Below are 22,116 nucleotides of genomic sequence, written 5' to 3'. Positions count from 1 at the left end.
CCAATTTTAAATAATGTTTATTTTTTATTTTTATGTGTGTGTGTTTTTACAGTGTTGCGCATTACAAGCAATCACACACGAGTCTTTTGAGCTTATGAATGCAATGGCCAATCAGAGACATTCAGATGAGTTTTTTTTTGTTTACTACACACTTGCTAACTGAATTCAACTCTCACGCAAATTCTCTCATCATAACTCATGCTAGACTGAAGTCAGTAATAATGTTCTTTGACAATGTAAATGTTTTTTTGCTTGCTTTCTTTGTATAATTTATTCACCGTTTGAATATCTGTGGGTGGTGTTGGCGCAGTGGATAAGACGCATGCCTTTGGTGTGAGAGACCCGGGTTCGAATCCACTGTGAGACACCAATGTGTCCCTGAGCAAGACACTTAACCCCTAGTTGCTCCAGAGGCGTGTGACCTCTGACATATATAGCAATTGTAAGTCGCTTTGGATAAAAGCGTCAGCTAAATGAATAAATGTAAATGTAAATGTGGAAGGTACAGGTAAAAAAATAATAATAATTACCTCATCCATGAACAACCTCCTTCATAGCATCATCAAGCTTTGGCTATGTTACTGTTTTGAATAACCTCTAGCGACCAAAACTTACATATTGTGCCTTTAACCCTCTGGAGTCTAAGGGTATTTTTGGGGCCTGGAGAAGTTTTGTCATGCCCTGACATTTGTGCTTTTTCCAGTTTCTTATACACATATAAATGGCTAAAGTCTAGTCTCATTGTAATCAGCACAAGCTGGGCTATAATAACATGTGAGCAGCATGTATGTACATGATTGTGTTATTGAGAAAAAATTTTATGCGTGGTTAGTGAAAAACAAAAAATGTTAAATCACTTGAATAAGGCAATAAAACACATACAGAACATTGGTTCCCGGGACTTTTGAGAACTGGAGCTTGTAGCCTGGAATTTTTCTTTCTAAATTATGTGACAATCATCTTGTTTACTCACTCACAGAAAACAATATATTGATTTAAATTTTCTAAGACACTTTTTGTTGGTAAAAGTCATATGCGAGTAGGCGTCAACTATCATAAATATCATTGTGATTTACACTTGAGAAGACAAAGACCCGCATAATGAGCAATATGTATTGCTCTTATCTGTATGATCAAAACTGTGCAAAAGTGTAATTTAAGTTCTTTTCAGGGTTATCAGGAGAAAATGCCTCATAACACGTATATACGTTAATCGACTTCAGAGGGTTAAATGAATCTTAAAGTGTTCAAATAACCTTTATTTAAACAATAACATTTGCTCATGGCTTGATTGTGATTGGATTAAAGGACTCTTGACAAATGGTGCCAGAGTATGTGTTTGTTTGGACATGTGTGTTGGAACTGAGAGCTTTGGAAAAGAAACCCCCAAGGAAGGGGAAAGAATGATACGGGGAACGAAGCGGGCTTTGTGCTCTGCTGGTTCCCCTCCAAAACTCATTCCCAGTAGCACACTATGTCAGATGGGCAGAGAAGGCTCAGGGCGCGTTGGCCATGAGTCACTGCCCAGAGACAGCTGGCCCCACAACATCTGTTTTACACCCTTACAACCTTAACAGTTCTCTAAGGCCATGAACACATACACAGGCCTTGGGATAGAGCTTCATATGAAGCAAACGAGAGCACTAGCTCCAGGATTCAAAGTTTACTGAGGTGTGGAGACTGTAGGTGGACAGGGAAGTGAAGTACAAACATATTCTGCTCTCCTGAGCAGAGGACAGCTAAGGGGGAGTTTGTTTTAACATATGCCTCGACTCACACATGCTCTTTTTTTTGAGAGCCAGGTCTACACCGGGGGTACTGGAAGGTTATTGTCGGGCAATGTGTACAAAACTGGCCTCAGGAAACATCCGTGCCAAGTTCTCCCCAACTCAGAGGGATTTAAGCAAACATCTAGGGGGTCAAGGACATTTGGGATTTAAAGGTAAAGTCACAGAAATAAAAATACAGCATACGGTTCCTTTCTTTAAGAAAAACCCCGAATGACTATGATTTAAAGGCAAATACATAAAAATGTGCCAAACAACTGGGAAACACTGGAAAAATAGTTTGGAATACAGGAAGACAGGTGGAGCATTTAGGCACAAATATGTTTGCAATTTCGCCAGAAGTAAACGAAATTACACACTTCCCCCTTTACCTGATTAAACTAATAATAATAATAAATTAAATACAAAACATTTGCAAAACAATTTTCTTTTCAAACCAATCTACACATAATATGGCATGTGTAGTGTTTTTTGGTAAACATGTTTACCTAAAACTGTGCAATTTCTTTACAGTCAACAGCACCTTGATACACGCACACATGGTTCTGCCCATAGTCATCTTCCCATTAAATCTAATCACATGGTTCACCGAGCCAATTATTCTCCGAGTCGGCCGGGTGGAGAGGCCTGTGGTTAACTCTGAGCAGAAGTGGTTATGCAGAACAGAGACGAGCGAGAGAGCATGTGTAATTGTGGATGTGAACCTTCAAGTGTGCTGCCTGCAAGTTAGACTTCTCTTGACACTTCTGAGAGAAGTCCACGTGTGACAGCTCATTCTCAGTTCACTTGAATTATTTTATCTGTGCTTTTGTGTTAAATAAATTTCAACTACATTTGAAGACAACAGGAAAGCATTCACAATTAACAAAACTTTTATAATGTGACATTTCCGGGTAAAACAAGAAGTGTAGGGTTTGATTTTAAGATTTAATTGGACCATGGAAATCCAGCTATGATGAGAATTCCCATAATTTAACCAATTTTTTCCATGATTTTTCAAAAGATATTTTTTTATATAGAATTTCATAGAGATCAGAATGACAACTAAAACAAAATAAAAAATGTAATTAAAAAAATATTTTTCTTTTATATTCTGCTAAATAGACATTATGAAAAACTTCAAAAATTAATTTGCTAAATATAAAATAAAAGCCATATAGAAATATTAAAATTAAAAGCACAAGTTAAAATAAAATGAAAAAGCTTAAACACTAATTCAAAAATTAATTCTATAGTAATATTTTAATAATTGACTATAAAAATCTCCACTTTTTATTTAAAAAAAAATTCCCTGATAATTCTAGGTTTTGTGTGAAGATAATTTCATCTTAATATGTTAGCTTCATATGTGGAGAAAGCTGCATTTCAATAAACTACAGGTGCAAAAAATATCATTTAACTGAAAGACATTTTAAAATGTATAAGAATGTGCACAGGAATTGTGATTGTTCTGACCTGTGGTGAACTGGCCCTTCATCTTCTGGAACACAGGATCTTGAGCGGTGGCTTGAGCTCGCCGGGCCAGGGACTCTGAGGCAGCGCTTGAGAACATAGTGGACACATTGGAGACATTCTCCAGGCCCACGCCGAATGTGCTGACCAGCTTTTTTACAAAGTTGAGCGTATGTGGAGTGATTTTAGCATCAGACACAGCTCCACTCTTTTCGAATGCCACAGAGTAGCATTTTGCCAGCCCTTGCTGGAGCTGGCGCAGAACCTGTGGAAGGAAATGAGGGAAAATTAGAAACCAAGAGACAAGGATGAATGGTTAATGAGTCTTTATCAATTTACCATGGATAACACCATTCCCACATATTATTTACAATTTGCCATTTTGATGATAATAAAAATCCTTCAGAGGCGAAGATGTTCACCAGAGAAATCTGTAAAAGCCTGCCTCTACCGGTCTCTGCTGCACAGATTAAGCTTAGACTTCAGGAGAAGAAGATTGCCATTATCAGTCTAATTTAGACCGGGACTACACTTCATCAGTGTCTGGAAAATTAAACCCATGTTTTACTTCACTGAGCTCTCTCAATGCCAGTTTCTTTCATCCTCCAGTTCTCGTTGCTAAACTTTCTTTCCTCGTCCTCATCTTCTGCGGTTTCTCACTGAGTGTCCCACAGGAATGGGGTTCTGCCTTCCCTGTGCAGTCTCGACGCATCACCGCATCAGCCCTGTCATGGCAATCCAATCTCCCTACCTTCGGTCTACACTCCCCTCACCCATCAATCACGGAGAGCCCCTAGCCAAAGCCCGATTAGCACTGGAGCTCCAATGTCCACCTGCACTGCAAAACCACTTTTCAGCCTCACTGAGCCCCAATCGTTCCCCTCTGTCAGCTTTCATCTGCTCAGCCGGCCCTCTGAAAACAGCTACGTGTACGAGAGCATGTGGCGTTAAACTAAAGAATGTAAGCAAACCGGACAGAAAACGCATTCATGTCATGTTTAACTTGCGTTAAAGGCTGATGTGCTTTAAGAGGTAGCCACTCGCTTCTGGAATACAAAAACACTTGCTTTAACACATAAAACCACTCACCTCCTCGTGCCAGTTCTCTCTGAACCAGACCATCTGGTCCACGATTCCCTCCAGAGAGGAGAGCAGGGTGGGGTGGAGCTCACGCTGCATGTGCATGATCCGGCTGCAGCGCCACATGGGAGCAGTGGCACGGATGGGACCTGGGTCGGACGCTGAGTGGGTCTGGGCAGCCGCTGAACTGGACTGCTGCTGGCCAGAATCTGGGGGAAACAGAAATTACAGCACATGAAGGAAACAGTTGACTTTCATAGGACTTTGTGTGAAAAAACTCCAGTCATACCGCTCTTGTAGCGCTCCCTCTGCTCAATTTTCAGCGTCAGGTACAGGGTTCGGATCGGAAAGTACACCGCTTGAGGGTAGACACGTCCCACCTAAGAGAAACAGTTGCAGATTACATTTCAGATTGTCCCTGTGGGTTTGGGTCAGAGCGAAAGAGAAACGTAGCGCTGGCATGTTTTGAAACTTCTCTGTGATAGTGCAGGCTTTTGAAAATTAAACCGTAGGGGGAAAGCAATGAGATGGACAAACATCAAGGGCAGATTAAAACCATGGCTCAATATGACACCAGCTAAAAGCTTGTCAAGCCCTAGTGTACACTTTCTCCCGTTCAGAGATCTGCTGTGTCCTTGAACAACATCACAAAGAGAAGGTTCAGGCTGTTTAATGATTTATAAACTAGTGTATTTATCAAAACGGTACTGAAGCGTTGGCACTATAGACAAATGTCTTTTTTAATTAACAGTAGGGTAAGGTGGTATGATTACAAGTAACAGCACAGTAACAGTATATTGATATTTGGCACATTTTTGCCAGAATACAAAACCCAAAATGTTTTGTATTACATAACCATGCAGCAAATGGCTACTTTTGATAATGCAGTAATTTAATTACTTAAAATAATTCATGTCATTCAATATTCACATATTAAAATTTAGGAATGTAATGGTATTACCATGGTCACATATCTACATAACGGTATGAAACGATAGGTCTCCTGCTTTATTTTCAGATAATTACACCATTTCTCTAGCGTTAAACCAGCTGATAAACCGTTTAAAAACAGCGCTTATTTTTGCGATTCAATTTAATGCTGCAGATATTGCACACCTCTTATTTAAGCTGCAGTCAAAGAACCAAGTTGTGAGGTCTATTTCACATCTTTTGAAGAAAAATGCCCCCAGTCTTTATAGTTTAAATCTAACAGACAGCAAATTCTGACTCATAACCCAATCTTTGGATCCTCTTATTGTTATGTAATATTCCCAAAAACATGCTTATCAAAACTTGTTCCTCTCCTCTTTCTCCCCTGGCACTGCAATATCCGTGAGGGGTGTGAAAGTTGTCCGCATCAGTGTGTGGAGAGGGGATGAAGACAAATATGGAGGCGACAGACAGCGCTCTTTCTCAAACCGCCTGCAGCCCATCTCAGGTCTCACAGCACCCAACTCAAGCAGTCCATTAGAGTGGAAACACGATCTTCGTCAAACAGACGGCAGAAAGCAGGCTGGGCCTTAGGTGTAAAGAGACACCTCGGAGTCCAGGTGGGCTTTTACATGAAAAGCAGCAATGGCCAAGATCTTCTGTTAAGAGCTTGTTAAGTATCGCATAAATAATGAACGAGGCAACTTGGGACAGATCATCCCTAAAATTGGCTAGAAGTCTCATCATATTTTAGGGTGTGTGCGAGTGTGTGCGCGTGCATGTGATGGGTGTCTGTGTGTATAAAGGTGTTGAGTTTTTCTCGCCTCTGTTTCATCTCAAGGCACCCCACAGCTCTCCTTCATTAATATTTCACAAAACGTTTTTAAAACATCCCGCCAACTGGAGCACAGCTAAATAATTCAGAGCCTGAGATAAAGGTGCTCCACCTGCTGGAGATTTCACTTAAAAATCAAGAGTTTTACAAAACGTCTACCTTTCACTCGTCATCGTTGCCTTACATCACACCCAAAAGATCCTTCAACAAGGAGACTTGTCATCCCTAAAACAGCCTTGACAACTCCATTAATTGAGATTACGGTGTGCAAACATATCTCTTTCATTGGGTGCTTATCAGGGACTCAAGTGTACTTAATCTCAAAGTGAAGCATTTCCACCGCACGGGTGCTTCAGTGCTGAAATGGGGAGATTAGAAGTCGCTGGTCTGGCAAGCATACGTGAGAAAATAGGTGGTCGAGCTGCATGCAAAACCCCTTTGGAACAAGTCAGTTAATAAGAGGGGGATTTTGCCGTCTTTTTACATGGGTTAAGTACACAGAACTCTCTTCTCTGTCTCCTCTTTTCTCCCTCTCTCTTTGGGCCCCTGGAGCAGTTGCTTTTTTCTTTGAAGTTCAGGAGCTTTTTAAATGGCTTGGAAATAATACTCCATCAAGGAGGGCAAATTAGTCTCTTGTTTAATTGGTGGTTCTGTTCCCACTGTTGGAGAGTGTTTGATATAAACCCAATAACAATGCTTTGCATAAATAAATAAAAAGGGAACCAGTAAAACGATGAATTTGACAAAAAGGGTCTTGACTGCAGACTGTCTCTGGAAGATTAAATTAATCTTGATTAGATGGAAGCATGAACGCGCTGCAATAAAAAGGTAATGTTGTGAGCAATCCAACCTGGCTGATGAGGTTGAGGAGAGGTTTCCCCTCTGATCCAACCAGACACGTGAGAAGTTGAGGGATCCAGGCCAGCCATTGGATGGGTGGCACTCCAATGCAGTATTTGTCCACAGCGTCGGCCAATGTGTTCTTATCATCAAAACTCAACAGCCACAGCACCTGAAGAACAACAGAGACAGCCTTTTTTGACAACAGTTCTGATTTTAAAAACCCAGCTGCAGGACAAAATTTCATCTACAAATTTTCTTTGAAATAGCCAGAACTATGGCAGAAGAAATATGACATTGACGTTTTATTTAGAGCAAAAATCATTTTATGTTTAATGCAAAAAATGTTGACATTTTAAATTATTTATTACACAGCCAAGTCCCTACAAAGGGAAAAATTATATAATAAAAAAATGGCCTACTAGCTGCAAATGCTGAATTTATCTCCCTTTTCCCTTGTGTTATTGTGCATATCTCTTCATGTACGTACAGTTGTTTACATATCCCTTAATTTGGAAAGTCAAGTTTTCATCGAGTCAACATTAATAAATCACCAGCTTGGATCAAATACTCCTCAACCTATGTGAATGACCAGGTAACGTTTTCATTTGGAACTAAATCTATATGTCAGCGATTGAAGATGAGGCCATCAGCTCCATGAAATAGCTACTCCAGGGCTTAATGGCTTGTAAAATCATCTCGGCCACCTCACTCCCACCAGTCAGCTGCTGTCGTCTTTTGCTATTGTTGGTGGGGCTCTGCTATGGTGGGCTGGTAAAAGATGAACCTTCATCTCTGCTGAGGCCTGATGGAGACATTAAGCACTGGAGAGCCTGGGCTACACGGCTTACGGATAATTACTGATAATCAGCGAGCAGCTACTTTCATTAATCACGTGTAAACTACGCCACCGTCTCTAAAGCTTCAGTGGCCAGCAGCAGTCCAGATACAATCTAAAGTGCTCCTCACAGTCAATCCCATGCTGGGAAAAAAAGAAAAAAGCCAAATGGAGCTGTTTGATCTAGTGTACAGTACTCAACAGAGAGCAGACTGCCATTTATATAGTATCCATACAAAACCCATCATCAGGTCTAATAATATAATTACATCCATCATTGGAGGTTCATCAGTCTGAATGCAGTGCATCCCCCCTGCCGCAGCTGCATTAATTCAGAAATGGCACATGGTGACAGATATGCCCCCATTTAACAAAGCCATCAAAGCAGAATGGGTTTACTGGACCACAAATGAGCACAGAGTTTGCTTGTGTGTTATGGTAAATGGGTTTAATGGTAAAACTAATTACAGGCCTGTCAAAAAAGATGCTATCCCATTATGAAATGCTCTGTGCATCTCTGCCAACAATTTTCCTGTTATTGACAGAGAAAAACACTAATAAGGCATACATGTTGCCCTCTAGATTACACAGTACAACTGATCAGTGGTTCTTGCATCCATACTTTCACTAATCACAAGCCATGGCAGTCTCAGTGTTACAAAGGTCAGGCTATTAGTGTTATCATCATAAATTAAAATTATCTTTTACTTTTAATTATCTGAAATAAACCATTAACTTAATGGCATAAGACAATAAAGTAAGTAAATAACAGAAAATAAGTGTAGAAAATGAATACTATTGTAAATTATATTAATTTGGAGCTTATGTTTTAACACCATAAATGCATAAAACATTCAAAAAAAAAAATGCCACAACACTAGACTGGCCATTTTTATGCACATTTCTAAATTAGACCATTTGGCTCATTCACTCAGTGAGGTCAGCTGGAGAGAGAAGAGAGAAGAGGTCGTACCTTGGCAAGGTATTTCCGTGACTTGCTCTCGTTCTGATGGCGGCAGGCGTGTAAGTAACAGGTAATGGCGGAGACACCAAGGTGGGGCTGGCGGTCTTTGACAAAGATGTTCTCCAAGTAGTCGCCCCACATAGCCCAGGCTTTCACCAGAACATCATGCATCTGCACTGCAGCAGAGAATGCCTTATTTGCCTCCTCTGACCTGGAAGAAGAGACAATTCAAATGAGAAGGGAATTTGTCACTTCTGACCATTACAATCTTGAAATCTCCAAAATGCAAAGAATATGAGCAATTTGGTGGATTGAGCATGAGTCAGTAAAATTTCTGCCAGTGGTGCACTGGTAAACAAAATCATAATTATATATCTGCTTCTTACTGACATTTCACTATAAATCTGAGAAGCATCTGACAGAAAAAAAAACTTGATGGCAAACACTATTCTAAAAGCTATCCAGTATTTCTCAGCACCTAACTGAAATTAGCTGACCGGGTCCAATATTTTGTTTCATCAGCCGTTTTAGAGCTTTGAGAATTTGTCCCCTGAGAGTATTTTTTCTAGGGCCCTTTATAGAAGAAGCAGTTTAAGAATAGAAGTTGAGAAAGGCTCATAAAGGGCTTTATAAGGGACTGAAAGCACTGGATGAGACTCATAATCTGAGATTGAAACCTCTGCCCTTACCATCACCATCTCTAAATGCTACTCTATGACACACCTACTTAACCAATCACATTCACATTCACATATAATGGAAACTTTTAATGAGTATGTGGCAAGCAACAAAATTACACTTGATTGCAATGGGAGTCTGGGGAGACCAAATCCACTGAAGCGTCAAGTCAGTCATGGACATGTATAATGTTTCTGCTCATGGCCTTTGCCGAGAGTCGGGCAAAATCCCCACGCCCAGTCGATTGTCAAACATCTTCCTCCGACAGCTCTACTGCTTTATCAAATCCCTACATTAATATTCATAGAGAGTGGAAATGTAATGATTACATTAGGCCCTGCTGAGGCTGGGGGAAACTTCTGCTGATCACAGAGATTTCAGAAATTGCCATTGAGTTAATTATTCAGCATGTGTATTTAATAAGCTATTGCAATCCAGCACCGTGCTCTGGGTTCGCCATCAATTCAACCAAGATGAGAAAAAGAGGAAGGCCTATATAGAGCTATGGTGTTGCAAAAGGGGGTAGTTAACTGTTTATTTTTGAATGACATAATTCTCTGTTTTGTTCTGGACATGTTAATATATTAAAGGGGTCATCATCGAATGCCCATTTGATATAAGTTGATATGATTCTTTAGGGTCTTAATGAAAAGTATATAACATACTTTGATAAAAATTTCTTAATGGTAGTGTAAAAAAAATTTTTTTTACCGTCAAAATGAACTCTGTTTTTAGCAAGTCATTCTAGACCATGTTCTCTGGTCTAGAGAACCACGAGACCATGATCTCTGCTGAGCCCACCCCTTTCTTCCATTGGGTGACAAGCAGTACGGTTTACTTTTTGCCCTGAAACTTGCTTACTAGCACATATTAGGAAAGGTGATTTGCAAAGATTCATAAAAAACCCGTATGCTCACTTCTGTAGATGAAGCTCAATCATGTTTAGGCATTATAGATTCCCTTCTAAACAAAAGTAATGTTAATCCTCTACGTCTTCACTGGCTCAGGAGTCGGGAGTAAATGACGACTGCTATGTTCATTATTACATCCAATAATAAAACACCTCAATCACTTAATCTGAAACATTCTTGTCATTGTGTTTTCGACACAATGGCAGACAGCTCACAGCTCACAAAGGGCAGGTCTAAGTTAAGACTGCATTGTCAATCAATTATTTTGGGAGGGGCCTGTGCAGAACTACGTCATTCTGACAGGAATCTCAAGAACAGCCTGATTTGAGAAAGGGGATTATAAAACAAGGTTTTAAAAAAAACACTGGGTGGATTTTTATCATTATAGGATGGATGTTTTCACACACTTTCAACATGCATTTATGTTCAAACAACAAAAGTAAATTTTGCATCTGATGACCCCTTTAATAAAATGCAATTCATACTGACAACAATCACTCGAATTCACCTCCTATCCTCTAGCCTTTCAATTTGTAAATTAAAATTCACTTTAATATCCAATTCTTTCTATCCAATTTCAAAACAAGCAGTTTTGTCATATAATCATTTTCTAATAATAACTGTATAATATAATTCTATATTTATTTCTCTCAAATAATGTATGAAAAAATTACATTTTTTCGAACTAGGTGAATGCATTTTAAACTAGATTTCACCTGTGCATTATCTTGGCAGCTCTTTATATTCAATAACCCTTATCTGTTTGTTCAAATATCTTGTAGGCGGTTAAAACACCAGGAACAGGAAATGCTGATTGACTCGTGAAAATGCCAGTCAATAGAAGTATGACAGGAGATAATCACTCATCATGAGTTCAGTGTCATTATCCTCTGCTGCACTCATGCTATATAAGGTTAATTACTCATCATACTCTCATATTGACTGTTAACGACTGTTCTGACCTCATTATTGGCGTAAAGTTTTAGAACTGATGATTAGAGGCACAAACACACAGGCACACACAGATGTTTATCTTTCCTCTCCATAATGACTCTGTGCCATGAAATTGAAATTGTTCATTTTAAAACGTGAGCTCTTAATAGTCTCCGTTTCCGATTGTTCATGTCAGTGAGAAGACTTGTGCACAAAATAAAAGATAACAAAGGTGGCGTCAATTAAAGACAAAGAGAGAGCGAATGAGGGCGATAAGGAGAAGACTCAAAGTGACAGGTAGAAAAGAAGAAAAGACGAACAAAGCCAGGGATCAACTCTTACTTATTGATCTGGGCTAAGAACATGCCCTTGAGAGCGTAGAACTCAGCGGTCATCTCCTTGGTGAAGTACTTCAGGTTAGTGGACTCAATCACCTCCAGACCCTGACAACACAATAACAATGATTACATTTAAAATTCCTCAAAGTATATTTCATATTTATGAGTTTTTCCATTTTCTCATAAAGAATGATACTACATCCTTCAAAATGGATGGGCCAGACTCAGCCAATGAGTAGTTTTCTGAACTAGAATTCCTATACATCAAAAGTCAACATCACTGACAACAGGGTATATCTGTTGTAGACATCTCTGTAGCTCAATCTAAGACTCCCAGGTCAGAGCCAGTGGCTTAGAGTGTGCCAGAGAAATGATAAAGGGAATAGAACAGGTCCAAGTGATAGCTGAGAGAGAGAGACTTATTAAATCCAATGGTACTTTAATGACTTGAGCTCAGTTGAGGCAGCTCCATTAATCAGGCTTAAGCGAATGCTGCAGCTACTGTTTGGAATGCATTCCTTACTGTGACAGCACCGCAGTCATTCTCTCCGTAATGAGAGCAGCGTTATTTGGATTAAGAGAGTCCGGCTAACAGCAAAATCAGCAGGTGTGTCGGCAAAGCAAACTAGATTTGGTATTGAACTTCCCTCCCCCTCACAGGATCATCTCTTCTCTGATGACATGTGCACAGACTGCACACATGTAGCAATTGGCAAGCTAAAATGATCTAGTTACAAATCTAGTCCTGTCCTTTTATGACAATGAATTTCACCCATGAAATCCCCCTATGCAGCTGCATTAGAATACAGAATGCTCTAAGAGATGCTTCAGATCTGTGTCTGACCCCAAAGCCACAGTAATTACACAGGTTATCCTTAAGAAAGATTAGATGACTAGTCATTCAAGAAACCTAATGACTAATTGATTCTGAAACGATGCAGTCATGCTATAGTTCACTCACCTGCATGCATTCATTCTTGCCCATTACTCCAGCCAACTGCAAGTAGCATTTAACCTGCTGACGGATCTTCTGGAAGCAGTCTACAATAGGCACGGTGGGGATGGTGTGGATACGACTCAGGATGTCCAAAGCAACGTTGACCAGACCTTGCTTCCGGGCGATCTTCCCATACTGAATAATGGCGGATGCAGAGGCATGCACTCCAAGCATGGCATTGTTAGTGTTTGGATCATGTTGTGTGTTGGTTTCATAAGCGGTCACAATGGCTGCAAGAAAAGTAAAAAAAACATATAATTGGATCAAAAGTGCTAATATAATCATTATTTTGTCACTGGAATTTATTTCCATATCTTGGCATACCCTGATAGTGGTGCTGCCGCCACATAAAGATGCTGCTCCAATGGGAGAGGTCATCGGAGACAATCGGGAGCCTGTTTCTCCAGGTTTTGACCACGGTCTTCATGTCGTGGAGGCTGGTGTTGCGGCCCAGGTTGGCGGGCTGAAGGCCTGCATTAATCTGAGCAGCTTCTTGTAGCTCAATAATCTGTTGTGCTGCCTGAATAAGAATAACCAGGGAATAAACAGATGAGAATCTGAATGTAGTTAGTAAATATCTACAAGCTCTCTTTAAAGCACCTGCTCAGTTTAATTCTAAGGGCTGCAGTCTTCCAAGAAACCATATATCACACACACAGAGCTCTCCGAAATCCATTACTGAGACTGTATTACAGGCTTATGATTCCTATTGAGAAAGAAAAAGAAATATAGAAACAAAGTCTCGAGGTGGCTGAACGAATGGATGGATCAAAGTATCTTAAAAGCCATTCACTCAGAGAACGGGCAGAGAGAGGGAAGTGCACAAGTGAAGTGTCTATTCCCTATGCCTAATCAACCTCTTAGACGACACTTAGACCAAACCAGGAGAGGACCCCAGCCACAGTGACCCAAAAAACACTACCCATTCCTCACAAACTACCGATGCATGACCATAACATATCAGTAAACCAGTAAACACACACCACACTCTTACCGAAATGCCACATGAATCTTTAATCTCCTGTGCGAATTGGAAAAGAAAGACGTGAGGGAGGGAGTCTGGCACTTACAAGGTGATTCATGAGGGTTTACCATGAGAAGCTTGAGCTGTGATAATGAATTATGCCATACACGCATCCAAAAACAATCCGTTCAATAGTAATGCCTGCTTTACAAGATAAATGCCTCAAATCAGTCTATGGACTTGCCAAATCAAACCCCCCCCCAAAACAAAATAAATTAAGTAATACAATATTTTTCACAATTATCTGGTAATATCAGCTGATGGCACATTATAACCTTCAGTCTGAGTGCCCATTCATCATGTAAATTTAATTTTCTTGCAGGTATTTAATCAAACACTATCTGATGGGGAAAAGTAATTACTAGCCATTTTAAACTTGGTGACGTTCTCACTCTCTGTCTCACGGCTCCTGTCTGCCTCTCACGTCCCTTCCAATCACTCTTATTGGACTTGGTTTTCCGGTATTGTTGCATTAAGGAGTGCAGGTGTAAACAGATTCAATTATCAGCAAATTCAATTATGAAGTCAATGGCTTTGGGGCAATGACTGAATTTCTGAAGGCACGGCTAAAACAGCCAACAAAGTCTGGCCAAAAATGCATTTTAAGTGGAGCTGGTTCTTTACCGACACTATTTAACTTCTCTGACTGCTTAAACGAATCAACTTAATTCACTTTGTTGTTATATATAACTTAAACTCTACGATTTTTAATGACCAAACATAACTTTCAGTGACGACATTACATTTGGATACTGAATTGTGATTAGTATTCTATAGTATTTTATTTTAATCACATTTACCATATCACAAGCAGAAGAAAATAAAATAGTGAGTGTGAGCATCTTCTGTATGTTTTTGCATTGAAATGTAGAGAATTAATTAATTTACAACTATTTTTCTTCTTTTTTTATATAAAACTGCTGGATATATCGTAAGATCATCTTTCAGCACACAATCAAGTTTGATTTCTGGATATTTGTAGTAAACCTTTTGCACACTTCTCATTTGGAGCTTATATTTTAACACTTTTTTGTGTTTGTGGATGGTCTACATGATTATGACAGTAATCATAATTGTTGATTATTCCCTTGTAATTGTAATTGCGATTATTAATTATGATTATCCCAATTTACATCAAATTATGTTTATACCATTGTTGGATGCAACTGCATGCCGTATTTTCATATGAAAATAAACAACTGAAAACAGTAACTCAAAACATATAGTATTAGGCCTCAAATGTCAACTATTCATTGGAATGGTTTCTTGGTTAATATGAATGTATAATAATGTTGTACTAAAACTAAATTAAAACAATTGAAAAACCCTTAAGATAACATGCAGAAAGAAAAAAATCTCATCTTAAACATGCAGAATAACAAAAGTGGACTTTGAACGATTAATTGCTGCTTTGAACGATTACGAAATTGTGGCATCTGTAATTGTAATCACGATTAGAAACTCGATTAATTGTGCAGACCTAGTTTGTGGCCACAGAACCATCAGCCATTCCCCATAACATACTGTGTGGTGTAATCACAATCTCCAACTACAACGTTTCATTTCCTCAGTTTGGCTGTCATATTTGCCATCGCACCACAGCCGAGCTCAAGAGTCTCTAACAGTCCCCAGAGGACGTGGTGCGTGGACAGCTCTCACACATTACCCTAATCTACAGGCACACATCACCTCCGCTCCGTCCCATTGTGTGCTCTGCCTGATTATGCGTGTGGCAGTCAGGAGGCTGTTCTTTCCGCTGAATATTAATACAAGCTGCCTATTGAGCACCACAATGGTGCAGTCAACACTATCTCAGCCATTTTAGAAAGGGCTAAAGGGCTAAAAAGAGGGAGAGGGGAAGAAGGGACCTGGTCTGATAAAGAAAGAAGTGATATTGTGCAGAAATGCATAGCAAAAAAGGCAATTATAAGCAAAGTGTCAGCTTTAACCACTCATTCTCTCTGCAAGAACGGTTTGTATGAAGTCACACACTCGCAAATGAAATGAGGTTGCCCGAATCTTATGCTTGTCAGCCTAGGTATCTAAACGGATGATCTGCTTTTGAGATATCATTACTTAAAACTGACAATCAATTTAGATTAGGTCGCAAGTGGTGTTCTGATTGAGTTGCCCTGCTTGAAAAAGTAAAAAAACACCATCAAGAATGTTGAATTACAGCTGGGGAATGTCCAGTTAAAGGCTGTTTGTCAGCTCACATGCTGACGATCCTCACCTGCAGCAGAGGTGTGTGCACGTGAGAGACGATGTGTGGCAGTCTCCTCCATTCTCTGATGGCCAGACTGCTGGCCATCTCCACTAGCCGCTCAATGAAGTTCAGCTGCTGCTCCTCGGGGTGACAGATGGCCAGGTAACCGCGATGCATATTCACCTTCCAGGCCATCTCCTTTGGACAGCTCAGCTCCACCTAATGCACACATAAACACAGCTGTATCAGCATACACTACACTCACTTGATTAATTTCTTGTTTTTAAAAATAAGTATTTTAAGATCACCAAGGTTGCATTTATTTAATCAAAAACAGAAATACTGAGAAATAATTGTATAATTTATAACAACTGTTTGCTATTTTACTGTATTTAAAAATCTAATTTAGTTCTGTGATGGCAAACCAGAAGTTTAAACGACCATTACTTTAGTCTTTAGTGTCACATGATCATTACGAAATTAATTCCAATAAGCTGATATAGCACTCAAGAAACAGCTCTTATTAATATTAATGCTGACAATAGTTGGACCGCTTAATATTTTTGTAAAAAATAGGGGTATGCAATATGCCGATGATTTTGGAGTATTGTCGATATTGTGGTTACTGTTTCTAAGTGCTGTCAGATAGGTACGTAAACGTGATGGTAGTGCTTAAAGAGTGGGAGTACTGTTTTGAGTTAATATTGCCACTTTATAGGCCTTGAAGAGTTCAATAAATACACACACACACTTGTATTTGTCGAAATGTATCCTCGTAAACACAGTATTTAGGACTTAAGTGCAAGTAAACAGCTGAGAAGGAAAACACATGTAACAGTATATTGAATCTGGGCAGCTCTTAAAGTGATAGCAGTCTAAAATTCCTGCTATCCGTCATTCATGTTAATCAAACAACAAGAGAGAAAATCTCTCACTGCTCTTGACTAAATCACTTTTGTAACTTTAATAAGTAGAAATATACAGTATATTTAATTTACTCAGTAAAGAATATGTAGTGTTTTTATTCATCTCATTTGTTTAATGTATATGTAATTTCTTATTTTTTCTACTGTCGTTTTTTTGTCCTATTACTTGTAATTAGTTTCTTATTCTTATTTAATCACTGATGGTTTACTTGACTTCAGTGAGCTTGAGTCTTTTTAGTTTAGGCTAGTATTCTTTTTGTGTGTGTGTGTGTGTGTGTGTGTGTGTGTGTGTGTGTGTGATGTTGACACTGGTGACAAGAATTATGATATTTCTATGGTATCAAAAAATGTTGATATCAAAGACCTTATTTTAAGCAAAAGTAACTGTGACATACCATCACCATGAAATAAAATTACTCATATCACGTCATAAGATTGTGGTCATATTGTCCATCCCTACTTGAAATCTTAACACTTTTTCAGGATTCTTTGGTTAATAGGTAGTTCAAAAGAACATAATTTATTTGAAATAAATACTGTATATACAGACGCTGACCCCAAAGTTTGAACTGTACTGGGAAGCTAATCTTAACTCTAGTTTAATTGCTATAAATATTTATTTTAAACTAAAATCCCTATGATTTGAACAGCACGTGTGCCTCAGTTTTTTGCTCATGGTCATCTGGTCATCTTATTTCATAGTGAGTGCTGCACACTGCAATTCACGCTAAATAGGTGGTCGTAGGGAGAATAATAAGTCGGTATAGGTTGCTGGCATTGTACAGTTTGATGATGTGAAGGGATTTACTCTCTTTGGTCAGTGCACACTTATCACGACCGTCATTTGATAAATAACCCTGCGTCAGGGCTGGCCTTATCCACCCGCCTTTAATTGAAAGAGGGGACATTTAAACTTCCTGAGAGCAACTGCTGCTGCCAAGCAGCCTGCCCTGGAACGGAGAAAACAAATCACTTCCCAGCAGATGTTTGAGCAATTATTCAAGCACGTATCCGTAAATATTAGATGCAAAGCGAACGGAGAGGGAAGAGGGGGAAGAGGAGAAGGAGGAGTGGGAGGGCTGCTGGGCTGGACAATTTAATTAGGTGTCACCTTAGGACAGAAACCTGAATGGATTCGTTCCAAGTCTCCTTGAACAAGAGCCAAGAGTATTTATAATGTGTCCAGCCCCTATCACACACATTTTCTACTTTGTTTTAGAAGTGAAGCCCATAAATTACCCAGCGACGGCAAGGCTACAATTCTGAACAGTCATAAACAATTCGGCAAGCACAGTTAGAGTGTGACTTTCTGCATAATGAAAGTGGTTCACTTTCACATTCTGCAAAATGGATGAAACTCCAATAATCAGTTGAGGTGCTACAGTAAACTCATTATTATAGTTTTAGGTTATCTGACCGGGCTGGAAATGTGTGTGCAAATTACTCCAATAAAATCCAGTATCCAGGCAAAATTTATATATATATATATATATATATATATATATATTTACATTTATTAATTTAGCAGAAGCTTTTATCCAAAGCGACTTACAAATGAGGACAGTGGAAGGAATCAAAAACAACAAAAAGAGCAATGAAATATAAGTGCTATAACAAGTCTCAGTTAGGTTAACACAGTACACGTAGCATGGGCTTTTAAATAATATAATAAAAACAAAACAGATAGAATAAAAAAAGAATAGAGCAAGCTAGTGTTAGAGGTCTTTACACACACACACACACAAACATACATATATACATATACATATATATACACATATATATATATATATATATATATATATATATATATATGTATATATATGTATATATATATATGTATATATATATATATATATGTATATATATATATATATATATATATGTATATGTGTATATATATATATGTATATATATATATATATATATATATATATGTATATGTGTATATATATATATATACACACACACACGAATGTATTAGAATTAGGGTTGTGCTGATAGACGATAGTATCGTGTATCGACGATAGTCAGAGATATCGACACAAGCAGATTTCTCTGTCGATAATCAAGAAGATTATCGCTCTTGCTCGACCAATGCACGATAATATCTACTTTAAATAAATGTTGTTTCTTTTGAACTTTCTATTAAGAAAATATGAGTTTCCACAAAACTATTTTTGAACAATTTAATTTTTTTTCTTTAAAATAAGAAAAGTTTATTGAGCAAATAAGCATATTAGAATGATTTGTGAATGACCGTGTGACACAGAAGAGTAATGAAGATTGAAGATTACTTTAAACATATTAAAATAATCTTACTGCCTCCAAACATTTAAAGGTAGTGCATATATCTATAGTAGGGCTGGGCGATATACAAAAAAAAAATGATATCTCGATATTGTCAAATTTTTTACGATATTCGATATATATCTCGATATGTTTGCATTTAAATAATAAAAAATAAAACATGATTTTCTTTTGCCCATTAAAAAAAAAAACATTTAGATTAAACAGCTAATTTAAGCAGTTAAAAAATCTAGACCAAGAGATCACTTACTGCTTTTTATTAATGAATACATGTAGGCCTATATGTAACTGAAGCAGTGCAAATTGAGTAACAGTTACAGAAAGTGCATTCTGTCAACTTTTTAGTGCATGCAATTCACAATTTAAACTATGCAACTGTGATAAGTATTTTATTTTAATTTTTTAACAAGTTTTTAAGCTAAGAACACAAGTCTGTCAACTGTCTTTGGTTTTAAGAGAAGCTCTGTGGCATGAAACTATGTTCCTACTGACACTAAAAACCCTCTTAGATGGGGAGCTAGTTGCTGAAGCACATAGCTATTTCTTATATATAAATATATATCAATGAATACCAAAGACTTTTGCATTCTCTCTGTCTATATTATGGAAACTGGTAAACATATCAGTGAAATTCCCCAATAGTAATTCCAAACAGCCATAGCCTATGTTTCTCTATTCAAACATCAGCGGTCGATTAAGTGCATTTATTTTGCGATCACAAATGCAAACAATACAGTTGAGATCTCACGACAGAACACAGACCGGCTGAACGACGCTTTCATTAGATCGCTCAATTCCAGCTTGTTAGTGTTTTCAGATTATCGTCAGCGGCTCTTCCGCAATGAGGAGTGAGCACGTGCGCATGGTTGCCAGATTGCTTAAAATAAGCAAACACCGGGCAGAAAATGTATCCTTGTAACAGTGGAGCTCTGATTGGGAGATTTAAACTCTTGTTATCTGGCAAACGCTATCATTACAGCTCTCGTAGTAGAGGGGCGTAGAGCAGTCAGCAGTTACAGGTTCCTTTTTTGGACATTCGGCGCGTTCTTTTGGGAAAGTATGCTTGAATTTGAAATATTCAATATTCCCGATATATTCAAATTGTACATCGTCGTCAAAATTATTCCGATAGTATCGCTTATATTCGATATATCGCCCAGCCCTAATCTATAGACTGATTGAGAGTATTTAGATCAAGTACACAGCTCCTCAAATAAAACATGTACAATTACTTATGAGCTTTAAATCCTTGTCTTTGCTGAATGGAGTGTGGTACGGAGTTTACCTGCACTAGAGCCTCTTTCATTGCAGCCCAGTTGGACACTCTCCAGGCACACTCCAGCACCAGGTATGGGTTGTTATGGCCTTTAGATTGCCCATATTCTGTCAGAGGCTCCCACTGGTTCAGCTCTTTAGAACAACTGGAAGTCAACATAATATTTCATTAAATGTGTGTGGGGGGTGGGGATGGGAGCAGCTGACCACTTCCATGTGTGACACATTTAACTTACACTACCATTTTTGTACTTAGCAATGCAAAACAAAACTTTGAGAGTGTAATTTTGGTCAACCTCTATTAGTCAATTTGGTTCTATTTGCACAGTCTTGGTTAATCCACACAGCTGTATCTTAAAAATATTGGTGTTTTATTGGCAGTGATTTTGTTGGCCTGGTGCATTATATTCTTAGTAGTACTGCTTGGCAAACTCACTTACCAGTGTATGTCTCAAGTGTTGAATCAGAGCTGTGGACATTCAACATACCGTATCCAGTGATCCTCCCACAGCTGGTACTCTGGAAAGATGGCTGGTGAGACATTGTGCTCTTTGCGAGCTTTCTCCATTGCCTTCTCGTAGGTTTCTTGAGCCTAATGATGATGGACTTAGCATTATTATTATGCACAGGGCCCTGAGAAATTTTTGATGGCTTCCTAAATTCTGTGCTTCCCAAATTAGTTTTTTTTTTTTTTTTTTTGCTTTTTAAAGGTTTTATTACATTTTACTGATGTATAATGTCTAAAGAAGAATTTAATAATGTAATTAAAATATAAATTAATCGTATGAAAAAAAGAAAATGTAGAAAGTGCAATCACATGAAATTTGAACAGCCTTTTTGCAGTTTAATATTTACAGACCCTAGTCCATATCATGATTTAAATAAGTGAGGAGCCCTTCTTTTTGATTTATTCATTCAAATTTTTCCAAATACATGCATGACGACAATATTTTCATTCTCTCACCTGTTCAAAGAAGCCATGCTGCTCGTACGCAATGGCTGTGCTCGTCTCAGGGAACTTGCATCTCTTCTGCCAAAGCCCCGCCCACATGTCCTCTTCTTGCAGTAGGGAATAGAGCTCCGCCAGTGAGTCGAGGATCTCCTGAGGGAACACAAGAACACATCTTCAAAGAATATAGGGGACAAACACATCCATATTTAGAGGTGTCCCAATGAGACGACTGCTTAGCATAAGCAGCTTGAATGCATGGATACTTCAAACTGAACTCACTGACAGGTCAAAACAAAGCCAATTGGAAATTCAGCACACAAGGTCATTTTGAGTGACACTGGGGAGCCTTCAGAACACAAAACTTCCTCTGCCAAGAATATCAATGGCAACAAAGACAAAAGAAGGGCTCATGCATCACTGTACCTGCTGTGGAGGAGTGATGCTTTCCTGCTCATAGAACTCTGTGCTCTGTTTGGGTTTGATGTGCAAGCTAAGGCCTTTCTCAAAAGCTTGCTGCTCCAGCATCAGGGTGGAGCGTAACCATAGATTGTGGGTCTTTCCTAAGTACTTCAGCACGCAGGGCCTGATGGGTATGGGTGGCACGCACTGAGACATGGCCTCCACAAAGCAGTTTAGAGCACTGGGCTGGCAATCTCTCTGAGCTTGATGACTACCGCTACACAGGAACGGACCCATCTCACCTGAGAGTGCCTGCAAAAAGGGATACATAAGAGCAGAATTAGAGATGTATGAAAAAGTGGTACAATATTAGTCATTGGCTGATATAAGAAAACGTTTTAATGATCGTCAGTATCAAGATTTTTAATAATTCATGTTGAT

The 22,116-nt window shown here is 38.7% G+C and overlaps 1 protein-coding gene across 4 annotated transcripts in view; it reads right to left on the bottom strand.

Moving 5' to 3' along the window:
- LOC132122129 (transformation/transcription domain-associated protein) overlaps positions 1-22,116 on the bottom strand; it is an 80,263-nt gene that overhangs the window by 9,551 nt on the left and 48,596 nt on the right. For all 4 annotated transcript variants that reach the window (XM_059532044.1, XM_059532048.1, XM_059532047.1 and 1 more), the window contains exons 53-65: positions 21,700-21,987; positions 21,289-21,426; positions 20,813-20,916; positions 20,335-20,470; positions 15,841-16,032; positions 12,908-13,103; positions 12,548-12,813; positions 11,591-11,691; positions 8,736-8,937; positions 6,935-7,096; positions 4,609-4,699; positions 4,329-4,528; positions 3,243-3,504 (exon numbers count right to left, since the gene is read on the bottom strand). In XM_059532044.1, the coding sequence (XP_059388027.1) occupies positions 3,243-3,504; positions 4,329-4,528; positions 4,609-4,699; positions 6,935-7,096; positions 8,736-8,937; positions 11,591-11,691; positions 12,548-12,813; positions 12,908-13,103; positions 15,841-16,032; positions 20,335-20,470; positions 20,813-20,916; positions 21,289-21,426; positions 21,700-21,987 (2,338 nt within the window). The remainder of the gene's footprint in view (positions 1-3,242; positions 3,505-4,328; positions 4,529-4,608; positions 4,700-6,934; positions 7,097-8,735; positions 8,938-11,590; positions 11,692-12,547; positions 12,814-12,907; positions 13,104-15,840; positions 16,033-20,334; positions 20,471-20,812; positions 20,917-21,288; positions 21,427-21,699; positions 21,988-22,116) is intronic.

The sequence above is a fragment of the Carassius carassius genome, chromosome 40, assembly GCF_963082965.1.
Source record: "Carassius carassius chromosome 40, fCarCar2.1, whole genome shotgun sequence".
Taxonomy (NCBI): domain Eukaryota; kingdom Metazoa; phylum Chordata; class Actinopteri; order Cypriniformes; family Cyprinidae; genus Carassius; species Carassius carassius.
Note: the sequence above shows the minus strand (reverse complement) of the source record. Positions and strands in the feature narration are given on the sequence as shown.